General features: G+C 51.1%; 1 protein-coding gene across 13 annotated transcripts in view; it reads left to right on the forward strand.

The window, feature by feature from the left end:
* Positions 1-10,939, forward strand: part of PTK2 (protein tyrosine kinase 2) — a 256,529-nt gene extending 245,590 nt beyond the window's left edge. For all 13 annotated transcript variants that reach the window (XM_057532273.1, XM_057532274.1, XM_057532264.1 and 10 more), the window contains 3 exons: positions 4,962-5,117; positions 6,796-6,876; positions 9,694-10,939. In XM_057532273.1, coding sequence (XP_057388256.1) covers positions 4,962-5,117; positions 6,796-6,876; positions 9,694-9,906 — 450 coding nt within the window. In that variant the 3' untranslated portion in view covers positions 9,907-10,939. The remainder of the gene's footprint in view (positions 1-4,961; positions 5,118-6,795; positions 6,877-9,693) is intronic.
* The last annotated feature ends 1,401 nt before the right edge of the window (positions 10,940-12,340 follow it).

A 12,340-nucleotide genomic window follows, 5' to 3' on the forward strand; every position in this document is an offset into this window, starting at 1 on the left:
CTCAGTCAGATCTTAACATTCTGAAGACATTTTCCTCTTATCAGACAGAATGTTTCTTTGAGATAAAAGTGCTGGGGTGGCTTCTGGTTTTACAAATGAATCAAACCAGGACGCCTGGGGAAAGCAAGGCCTTCTGTAGGCTCAGTGTCTCCAAGTGTGTCAGTGTGGCCTAGTGGGCGACTTCCATCCTTTGCCGTCTGGGGCCAGCGTGTGTAAAGCAGCGTGTGCTGGGGACCACAGCCGCCTCCTCTGTGTGCCCATTTAAGGAGAGGGGTACACTCCACTTTCCATTAGGTCAGGTATCTCTCAAAATATGTCCTACTTCTCAATTCTGATACATTTTGTCTTCACATTTTATTTATTTATTTATTTATTTATTTTATTAATTAATTAATTTATCTTTGGCTGCATTGGGTCTTCGATGCTGCGTGCGGGCTTTCTCTAGTTGCAGCGAGCAGGGGCTACTCTTCATTGCGGTGCACAGGCTTCTCATTGCAGTGGCTTCTCTTGTTGCGGAGCACGGACTCTAGGCACACGGGCTTCAGTAGTTGTAGCATGCGGGCTCAGTAGTTGTGGCTCACGGGCTCTAGAGTGCAGGCTCAGTAGTTGTGTCGCACAGGCTTAGTTGCTCCGTGGCACGTGGGATCTTCCCAGACCAGGGATGGAACCCGTGTCCCCTGCATTGGCAGGCAGATTCTTAACCACTGCGCCACCAGGGAAGTCCCTGTCTTCACATTTTAATATCTCTAAAATCAAGACGGTAATTTAACTGGCATTTTTTTCCTTCTTCGTGGTGCGTAGAAAAAGGTACATCTTAGAATTCAGTAGCTATGGGATCAGTTGAGATAAGCTTTGTTTCGCTAACAGCCACCGTTCATTGAGTGCCACCTGCTGTGGCAGACCCCGCCCCACGTAGTTTAAATCCTCACATCAGCCTCGCGGAATTGGTGGTCTTACTGTTGTTCCCCCCTGTGGCACGAGGCGGCTACAGTTCCCAGAAGTTACAGGGCGTGTTCAAGGTTACGGCCTCCCTGTAGCTGGACCAGCACCTAGTGGCAGACCTGGCTTTGCACACACACACATGTGCTGCCGCTCCAGGTTTACCCCCAGAGCCAAGCGGCTGATTCCTGGATAGAAGCAGGTGTAGTGCCATCTTAGCGAGTCAGAGAGGTTGTCCCCAGGCAGAGAAAATGTCATCTCCAGTTGCGAGCCAGCCTACAGCTGGAGGGCGGTGACCAGTAGTGAAGCAGCTGGCACTGTCTGGGACCAGCCTGCTCCCTGCGGAGCCTAACGCAGGAACCACGGTGCCAGAGGCGCCCCTGCACCAAGGGTCGGGCAGTCAGCTCCTGGAAATCAGGGTGCTGGTCCTGGGGGCTGCCTGGGGCTTGGCTCCCCCAGTTTCTGGGCCTCCAGGCCCAAGAAGCCTCCCTGCAGCTCCACTAGCATCACAGAGGAGCAAAGGAGGATACACCCTTTCCCAGTGTGGTTTCTTGACATAAATTTTAAAAGGAAAGAGAGAAATTGGGTTAATGAACTTTTTTCATTTTTCATAAGCAAAAGAAGAAACTTTCAAAAGGGCTTGTATTGCAATGAAAAGCCAACCTTAAAAGTGGATCAGACACCAGCTTAGAATTCTGACCTATATTCATTTTTTACATTTGAATAAATATAATTGGGAAATACCCTTATTATAGGGTATTGAGCAAGTAGAAATCTTTATGGAAAGGAATCTTTTAAGTATGCTTACTTAAAGTACACTCAGGAGGGGACTTCCCTGGCAGTCCAGTGGTTAAGAATCCGCCTTCCAATGCAGGGGACATGGGTTCGATCCCTGGTGGGGGAACTAAGATCCCACATGCTGCAGGGCAACTAAGCCTGTGCTCTAGAGCCCGCGTGCCACAACTGCTGAGCCCATGCACCACAACTAGAGAGAAGCCCGAGCGCTGCAACAAAGAGCCTGTGCGCCGCAATTAAGACCCCACACAGCCAAATAAATAAATAAATATTTTTTAAAAATACACTCAGGGGACTTCCCAGGTGGCACAGTGGTTGAGAATCCGCCTGCCAATGCAGGGGACACGGGTTCGATCCCTGGTCCGGGAAGATCCCACATGCTGTGGAGCAACTAAGCCCGTGCGCCACAACTACTGAGCCTGCGCTCTAGAGCCCGCGAGCCACAGCTACTGAGCCTGCATGCTGTAACTACTGAAGCCCGCGCGCCTAGAGCCCGTGCTCCGCAACAGAAGCCACGACAATGAGAAGCCCTCACACTGCAATGAAAAGTAGCCCCCACTTGCTGCAACTAGAGAAAAGCCTGCGCAGAGCAACAAAGACCCAACATGGCCAAAAAAAAAAAATACACTCAGTAAACATTTTTTAATAATTAGTAAGTGTGAAGTATATGTCTCTACTTCTTCATGACATGTCTGTTTGGTAGAGGTTATCAAATCCAGCTTGAAAGAACAGTACTCTTTTAATACAGAAATGCTTACCTTTACCTGGGTGTAACTGAAGTAGTTCATCCGACTCCTAGCCAGAAATCAGTCTCAATTTCTCCTTGGTGGCTTTACATTTCGGCTCTGAATTATTGGAGTCTTTGAGGACCCCCCCCCCCACCTCAAGTGGTTGGGATTGGCTGCGTCCCTGCGGGCAGTGGTGTGTCCTAACTGCCTGCCAAGGGGCCTCCAAGTGGTCAAGCTCCAGAAAGTAGGAAACCGGTGACAGCTGTCTCTGCACACCAAGCTGGTGCCTTTGGGAGGGTCCCTGTGAATGGCCCCCGGAAGCTTTGTGACAGCGCTTCTGTGACAGTTGGGCAAAGGGTGAACACAAAAGAGCAGAAGCTTTGAACGGGTTAGGACAAACCACCCTCACCTCCTGGAGTCCAGAACTGTGGTTCTTCTCGATGGAGCCCCAGCCGCCTCCTGAGGAAACGCAGCCTTTTACGTTGACCCCCTTTGAGCTGGCCCTCCTGCCCCGTTCAGCATCTCAGTGCAGAAGATAAAACGCTGACACGGCTTCTCTTGGAAGTGATGCTGCCATGAATAACCTCCCTTTTTCTAGTGCACAGAAAACAGACAGTGTGGAGGGGAGGGTTGGACCTCAGAATTTAGGGCTCTGCTAAACTTCTATACCAAAGGGTATACTTTTTTCAGACAATTCTAAGGAAAGGTCAAGAAATCCGTGTTTCTCTCAATTAACTTTGCCTATTATGTTACAGTAGAATAGGCTTGGTTTAAACTGTAGAGAAAAAAAAAACATTAAAATTTCTAAGTTTAAAGTAAAGGAACCCAACCATAAGAACTGGTTCAAATGAAGGGTTTTATGTTTTAGTTTTTAAAATAAGCTCCTGATATCTTTAAACACAGCCCCAAGCCAGGCATCTGTATTACAGCAGGCTGGCTAGGTCGAAGGCCATTTCCAGGGATGTTGGATGTTGGGACCAGGCCCAGGGAGTGAGGGTGTGCAGTTTCTCCAGAGTCACTCAGATGTCCAATGGGCAGCTTTCCGTGAATACAAGCATAGATACGCTTTCTTTCTTTTTAAAGACCCTTAATTCTTTGGATTCTTGCACGGCTGCCAGATTGTCATTCTCGGGCTTTGCATGTTGTTTTCCTCATTTATTTGTGAAAACAAGCATGGTGCATGGCAGACCCCTACTGAGTGTGCGGGTGCCCTGAACAGACGGCCCAGCGGCTACACGTTGATGGCCCGCGAACTGAGCCGACAGGCAGAAACTCGCTCCTCTTGTTCTGCTCATGTGTTTTTACGGGGGTTTTGTCTGCTGCCTTTATTAATATTGTTTTTCTTTTTTCCCTTTCTCTGATAAATTTCTTTAACTTGTCCTCACCTTCCGTTCGACAATAGCCGTGGAGGGTAAGCACATGGTATCTGTGTGTCTGTCCAGCTCTCTATCGCACCCCGCTCTGCATGCGACTCTGGACCAGGAATCGGGAAGCCTGGGGAGGGCGCTTTTGCTTGGTTTGTCACCAAAAGCAGCATTTGTATTTGCCCAAGAGTGAGACGTGAACATCTCCGCAGGGAGGGAACGTTCTCGTCCCTTTGTGTCTCAGGGCTCAGGGGTGGGCACCCAGAGTTGAGCACTGGCAGCAGATTGATGAATGAACAACTGTTGGGCGCTGTCATTTAGTCTTCTCCAAGTAGCCGTGTGCAGTCCTTTCTGTGCCTAGGGTGGCCAATTCGACTTTTTCAGTACGCTGAAGGTTCCCTAGAGGCCCTTGTGCAGCCTTCAGGGCTCAGGTTGTCTTGGATAACATTTGTTGAAGTCTCTCTGTGCCCGGGCCCTGGGACAGGCAGTTTTACATATGTTCACCCCCATCACAGCTGCGGGTGAGGGGGCAGTGCCCGCCCCCCACCAACAGAGCAGCACCTGCACAGCTCCCACGTCAGCAGCGTTCTGGAAGCAGATGGTGTCCGTTTAAAGAAGACTTGCATTTGCCCACTTTTTATAACCATAAAAGGAATACACGTTTCCATTTAGGTGGTTTGAAGGCAATTAAGCTGAGCCATACAGGTTTTACTGCAAAATTCAAACTAAGTGGAAATTCTTATAGTCTCAACATAGAACACTTGACCCCTTAGCCAACTGTCTCTAAATCCTCAGAGAGATGTAAAATATCTGGGTTCTTTCTCTTTTGGTGAATGATTTTGGGGGGACAGTGAATCACTTCTCTGAATGAATCCGGGGGCTTTTAGTATAATGTGTGTGATTCCATCTCATTTCCTTTAACTGAGCTCAAAGTTAGAAAAAAAGGTGCCTTATTTATTTGTCACTTGGATGAATTGCTTTGCTGTCATCCCCAAGCTGAACTGTGTCCCCTAAGACAAGAAGATCAGTTATGTGATCTGCTTTGATCTCTTTTAAAGACCCTTTCTAACCTAGTTGCAGTGATATGACGCCATCTGCTGGAGGATAGAAAGATAACCGGCTTCTGTGTTGGCAGCTTCAGCCCCAGGAAATCAGCCCCCCTCCCACCGCCAACCTGGACCGCTCCAATGACAGGGTGTACGAGAACGTGACGGGCCTGGTGAGAGCGGTCATCGAGATGTCCAGCAGGATCCAGCCAGCCCCGCCAGAGGAGTATGTCCCCATGGTGAAGGTGAGCTCAGCCCCATCACGTGGAGCAGGAGGCGTTCCCTGTGCCCTTCGGGCCCAGCCTGACTCTTCAGAAGGTCTGCGTCACGTGGTGATCACGGCCATTCCCGACCCTGACCCCGGAATGTCCTGAGCAACAGAGTCTGTCAATAACTGCTGCTCATACATGTGATCTTGAGTGAGGAAAGATGCAGAATACTCCCAGTCTGATGCCATTGTGACTTAGGGGAGGTAATTACAGTGTTAAAGTGCCAAGACAGATGACACTTGGAGACCCTGCTTTCAGTTCTTTTGGGCATTTACTCAGAAGTGGAATTGCTGGATCGTATGGTAGTTCTATTCCTAATTTTTTGAGGACACACCATACTGTTTTCCACGATGGCTCCACCAATTTACATTCCCATCAGCAGTGCACAAGGGTTCTAGTTTCTCTCCATCCTCACTAACACTTTTTATTTTCTGTTTTTTTGTGTTTTTTTTTTTGATAGTAGCCATCCTAATGTGTGTGAGGTGGTACCTCACTGTGCTTTTGATTTGCATTTCCCTGATGATTAGTGAGGTTGAACATCTCTTCGTGTGCTTTTTTGTGTTGGCCATTTGTGTGTCATCTTTGGAGAAATGTCTGTTCAAGTCGTTTGCCCACTTTTTAATAAGCTTGTTTGGCTTTTTGTCGTTGAGTTGCAGGACTGAACACCGTTTTTAGTGTACCAAGTAGCAATCTCTGGCACAGCTTCTTTTAAACCATCAGTGTGGAGTAGCTGCTTGGAAGCTGTGATGTTTTGTGGCAGCACAGTTAATCCATTCTGGTTTCGTTTTTAGGCTATACTCCCATACACTTATAACCGAAGTTCTTAAGGGTGAACTTGCATGAACCACAGACGGGTTTTTTAAAAATACTAATAAACTCAACAATATACAAAAGCAATCAAAATTTTGTACATGATAAGACTTTTTATGGTGATTTTATAGAAGCTGCTTTTTTAACCGTATCACTGTGGCAAAATGACACTCTTTTTGTTGATCCAGTGTCAATAACTAGCATGTCCATACTGGTCTTGTTCATACTGCATGTATAACTTAGCACCTGAGTCATTACATAGTTGACCCTCATAAGAGTGACAGCGACAAACATTTTAACTCTAACGTCATATCGTTTTTAATCACAATTGGTCCCTTTAAGCTCTGAGTGGCAGGGCGAGGGCTCTTGTGCTCCGTGTACATAGTGGACAAAGCCCTGGGGTCGGAACGGCCTCCATAGCAGACTGCCACCTGTCGTTCCCGCGTGTGGCAGCAGTTACATCCTTTTTGGTGGCCCACGAGGCTTTGGCAAGCACTGGGGAGAGAAGAGAGTCATGGAGCGCACACGGCCCCAGCACCGCCTTCCCTGGGCACCCTCGCGGCTTTTCTTACATGAGCCTCCATCCCCCGGTTCCCCAGACAGTAGAGCAGTGAGTATTCAGAGATCTGAATCTGGGGGAAATTGCCGCATAACTTAATGAGATCAGGCTCAGCACTGTGGAAAAGAAACACAGAAATTTTCCTTAAAAAAAAAAAAGAAAGAAATTTTCCCTAAAGTGGTGAAACGGAAATGAAAAATCATGTAACTGGAAGGAAACACTGTCATTGCTGGCGTGAAACTCCTTGACGTGCGTCCTAACGCTGGGTGTGGTCCTGTCTGTTAGGAAGTCGGCTTGGCCCTGAGGACGCTGTTGGCCACCGTGGATGAGACCATTCCCGTCCTGCCCGCCAGCACCCACCGAGAGGTAGGGCCTCATCCCGAGGGCCGCGTGGCGGGGCGAGCACAGCGCGCGCTCCGCAGGCGTGGCCTCCTGGCCGGGCCCCAGGGCGGGACTCCGGCGCCTGGCCGTCCACCTTCGGGGCCGCGTGGGGCCACCGCACCGCGCGTGGGGTCCCAGCCGGAAGGACGGGGCGTCCGTGAGGACAGGTGGGCAGCGCAGGATTGGGGCTGCTGCCGCCCTGGAACCCTCCAGAGAGAGGATGGGGGCTGTGGAAACGGACTGCGAGAGGCATCCTGCCCTCCTTCCTCGAATTCCTCTGGAAGAATTCGAGTTTGCAAGTGACCTTGGTTTTCCACTTAAAGCAGTGATATAAACATTCCTCGTAACTAGTGAATAGGCTTAGCGTTGGGGTCTGCACCCAGCCCTGCTCACTTCCCGCGCCTCGCCCTTCAGCTCCAGCGTCCACTTTTCTGCTTTCTCTCTCGGGGTGTGTGATCTGCCCTTCCCCCAGCAGGCACTCTGCTTGTTTCTGTTTTCTTAGTTTTTCCTGTGAAATGATTTCAAACTTGTGGAAAAGCTCTGAGAGCAGCACCGAGAGCTTTTGCGAGCACCCTCGCCCGGATCGCGCCGCCTTCGCCGTCTGCGCCGTCTGCGGCCTCTCTCTGCACGCGCAGGCTTTACTTCTCCAGAGCCACCTGCGGCCGCTTGTGCGCATCTCGCCCTCTTACCTTTAGTGTTTGCGTTTGTGTTTTCGAATAACAGGCCATTCTCTTACCCTGCACGGTCACCACGTCCTGGAATTTAACACTGGCCAGTGCGCTCGTCTGTCAGCAGGCGGTGGTCTGGGTTCACCAGTCACCCCAGTAATGCTTCTCCCTCTGGCTGGAGACAGCCTGGGGCTCACGTGGCCCCTGACACCGCCCAGCGTGTCCGTGCGCCTCTCTCCTGGGGCAGCCCCTCAGCCCCGCGCTGTCTTCTGCGACAGAGTGTAGGCCCCCGTGTTCCAGAGCCTCCCTGACGTGGAGCTGAGGGAAGTTCTCTAAAGGCTGATGCTTCCTCCCGGTCAGGCTGAGGTTTTACATCTGCGGTGAGGCTGCGTCCTCCTCGGAGGTCGTGTCCGAGGGCAGCACGCCCAGCAGGGTGTCTGGACACGCGGGGCCGTCGGGCACAGCTCCTGCAGCTGGTCCTGTAAGTGGCATCAGTTCACCTGCATGACACCACTTAAATCATTTTGGAAAATGCCTCTAACTGGTGTCACCGTGTAGCTTAATATTTCTCTCCAGTTTGGAGATTAGCTAGTTTATCTGCTTTATTAGAAATTTAATTGGTTTTCCACAATGAGCAAGGATTTTGCCCCCAAATGAAGACGCTCCAGGTGCCAGAGGCAAGCAAGTGGTATCCTAATGGATGGATATTTTGGCAGGACCATTTCTAACTTGCTACGTGAGCTGATAACGGCTGCAGTGACCTCTGTGTACCTGGTTCTTCCGCACGCCGTGTGCTCCTTCCTGCTCCCCTCCCGCCCTCTGGACCCAGCTGTCCCTGACCTCTCTACTGCTCCCGCCCAGGGGTCACCGGAGGCCATCCCCCCACCGCCCTGACCCCTTGGCGAGACCCCTGGAGTTTCAGAGCCTTGCCTGCCCCACCCCCAGCCTTTCTTTGCTGCCCCGATGGTGGCCGCCCCCAAGGTGCTCCCCGGACTTGTGTTTTAGAGATGCCTTTTGTCCTTGGCAGGGCTCCCCACGCCCACAGATCCAGATGTTTGAGGCCCTCACCCTCTGTGCTGTGAGCGGGCCCACTCCCTGTGCCCCGGGCGCTAGCTGTCCGCGGGACGTCTGCCCCTGTAGCACATTCTGCTTGCAGGGTCAGTGGGACCAGCATGCACTCACCACCCTGCCCAGCACGAACCACACGCGCGCGCGCGCACACACGTACGCACGTGCGGACAGCCTGTGTCACCCACGAGTCTCAGGTCGGGCCTTGCTTCTCCATCCTCACGGCCACGTCCCCTCTTCCCTGAGGTATCACAGCAGCCTCTCAGCTGCTTACTCCACCTCTGGGCTCTCCCTGCCCTTCCGTTTACTTGCCGCACTGCCACCAGAGCCCCGTCTCAATTATGTTATTCCCCTTCCTAAAATTCCTTAGGCCTCCCCGTTGCTAAGTTCAGCAGGACCAAGGTGAACGTGGGGGGCTTACGAGGCCCTTCACGGAGGAAGCCAGCTGGCTCACGCAGTCTCGGCCACATGCAGGCCGAGTTCTCCTCTGTGGAGTCTCCGCCCCTCTCAGAAGGAGTGAACTGCTCCTCCCCGGGCCCATTTCTATGGCGTGATTTTCCCGCGTGTGATGGGCAGCTCTGTGCGTGCTTCCCCCACACTGGGCTGTGAGCACAGACACACTGGGTCACTCTTGAGTCCACGACTCCAAGGGCCTGTGTACAGTAAGTGCTCGCTGATTGTTGAAAGAGCACGTGGCTAGATCGCCGCTGGTTAAGTACACAGGTCAGAGGGATCGCGAGACACCCCAAGCAAAGCTCTCCAGCCCTGTGGCTCCTTCCACCGCCCCTGCCCCCGCTTCCCACCTCTGATCCACTTGGAAGGGTCTAGAGCTTACATCACAGTGGAGCAAGTGTCTGGTGACATCCTTGAACCATCTCCTGCATAGCAAAGGAAGGTCTTGGAGCAGGTGCAGTAGAAAGCGTGCGGGCCTGGAGGTGAAGACCAGGTTCTGTCTTGTTTAGGGGAAGGAAGAAAGTTTCTTCTCCTGGAGGCACCTAAGAAAAGCGCCTAAGAATGCCCTGAGTGTTGGCTGCAGGAGGCTCTCCTGACCCTCTTGTTCTTGCAGATTGAGATGGCCCAGAAGCTGCTGAACTCTGACCTGGGGGAGCTCATCAACAAGATGAAGCTGGCCCAGCAGTACGTCATGACCAGCCTGCAGCAGGAGTACAAGAAGCAGATGCTGACGGCCGCACACGCCCTGGCCGTGGACGCCAAGAACCTGCTCGATGTCATCGACCAGGCCAGACTGAAGGCCCTGGGGCAGACGAGGCCGCACTGAGTGCCGGGGCCTGCTCCCCGCTCCGCCGCCACCAGCAGCGAGGCTCTGCCCGGCCGTGGGCGCCAGCACTCACAGCGCCAACACTCTGGCTGAGGCTGGTTGAAAATCTCATATAAGTTTAACCACATTTTGATGTGGGTTGTTTTGGTTTTGGTTCTTTAATCATGGTGTTCAGAAAAGTCCGGGATCCAAAATGTGGCATTTTTCTGAGAATAAAAATTGTACATGAGAAGCTTTTAAAGAATCATGAAGAACAGATTTTGTTCACATCAGGATGTACTTTCATGGAAGCGGCCGAGGCAGTGATGCACTGGTTCCTGAACTGGCCGGACTGGTCCTTGGAAGAAGACAGGAGGAAGCGGAGGATTCCAGGAAACCCAAGGGGCTGAGAATCCCTTTGCCAACCGCAGACTTACTCTCCAGGCTGGAATTTTTGTCGTTAGAACACTGTTCAGTTGCAATATGCTAATACCACTTTACAAAGAAAGAATATAAAAGCTATATTTTGAAGACTTGAGTAATTTCAGAAAAAAACTACAACCCTCTTGTCTTTCCTGCCTTTTACTTTCATGTGAGTATGTGAAGCATTTGGTTGGAAACTAGCTGTAGAACACACTAAAAACTTTTGTCTTTTTTCACCAGAATAATGTGCCAGTTTTTTGTAGCGCTGTTATTTCTCTTGGAAGCAGAAATGCTTTGTACCAGAGCACCTCCAAACTGCATTGAGAAGAAGTTCTGGAACCATCCCTGTTTTCCATTTTTATATAATTTATAAAGAAAGATTAAAGCCATGTTGACTATTTTACAGCCACTGGAGTTAACTAACCCTTCATTGTGTCTGTCTTCCCAGGAAAGAATTGGGCAAAACAGAGATTTGGTTTCCTTTTGATGTCCAGTTTTACCATCCATTCTGTTAAATAATTTTGAAAAATATGCCCTCTCTTTAGTTTGTTGGGGGATATAAATTATTCTCAGGAAGAATATAATGAACTGTACAGTTACTTTGACCTATTAAAAAGGTGTTACCAGTAAAGTGCTTGGTGTAATATCCTTTCTTTTGGTTTTGTTCCTTCAGATCATTTGAAATTTCTCAGATGACTTGTCAGATAAACTAACATACAGGAAAGCTCTCGATAATGATTAGTTTCTTTTATTCTTTGTCTTGTCGACAAGTCAAGAACATTCCTCATAAGTTAACCTTCTTGTTCCATCTTCACGGTTAAATGCAGAAACCGAGCTAGGGTGATGTTGTCCCTGAAGGACTTCCCTCCGCAGGCTTGGTGTCACCGCCACCTGTCCAGCCTCGGGGAACCTGTTCTCTTAAGGGAACCGTCAGCGTGACAGACCCCAGACCCAGCCTCATCTCGCTGAGCCTCTGGCACGCAGGACTGGGGTCTGCAGCGCTGGGGACCTGGAGGGAAAAGAGCCGGGGCCCAGCCCCCAGTGGAGGGACTCGAGCATGTCCTGCAGGAAGACGCGCGTCCCCGTGTGCAGCAGAGTCAATCCCCTCTGGGCTGCCTGGCGTCCTCTTCGTCTGAAGAGAAGGTCGGGGATGTCGTCCCTCTGAGCTTCTCTCAGGCTCTCTAGTCTCCGCTTCCTCGTCTTTAGGATGGTGATCGTGAGGTTAAATAAAACGAGCGGTGTGAACGATGAAGCGCTCCACGTGCTCCCGGGGGCTCCACTGCGGGGCTGTGAGCCGCGGCTGCAGCGCGTGTTCTCTGCCCCGTACCGAGAACTGCAGGTAAGTCTGGAAACGTCCTGTAAGTCAGAGGGAAAGGCATTTTGGTTGTGAGGACGGGTGGAGACAGATAGCGGATGGTGTTGGCTGGCCGGCTCGGTGGCCCCGGGGCCGTCAGAAGGGCCACCCCGTGACTCCGCCACATGGTGCTGCAGACGACAGCTACCCAGTGAGGCATTCGACCCTGTCCACGCTGGCCAGGAGAAGCAGTAAAGAAGGCGAATACGGGCCTGCCCACGCCCTCACCCTCTGTCTTTCTCCAGCTCCATATATTTTAACATTATTTTAATTAAAGAGTCATTTAAATAGAGAAAAGGGCACGTAAATGTTGAGCTTATTGAATTTTTCACAAAAGAGCACACTCATGTCACTGGCGCCCAGACTCAGGAACAGGACAGCACCAGCACCCCAAAAGTCTGCCTGGGGTCCCTCCTAGCCACTGCTTCCCCAGAAGGGTACAGCCACCCTGCTTGCCTTTTATCAACTTTATGGAGATGTAATTCACACAGAGTAAGAACCTGCTGAGTGAACAGCTGGATGACTCTCTTCAAACGTGTACATCAGTTCCCCATCAGTCCCCACACCCACCGAGGCAGCCGCTGGCCTGGTCTCTTGCACCGTAGATCTGGTCTTACACGCCAGGTTGCTTCTGGAACTACTGTATGCACTCTTCTGTTTCTGGCTTCTTTGACTCGG

This window comes from Balaenoptera acutorostrata, chromosome 17, assembly GCF_949987535.1.
Source record: "Balaenoptera acutorostrata chromosome 17, mBalAcu1.1, whole genome shotgun sequence".
Taxonomy (NCBI): domain Eukaryota; kingdom Metazoa; phylum Chordata; class Mammalia; order Artiodactyla; family Balaenopteridae; genus Balaenoptera; species Balaenoptera acutorostrata.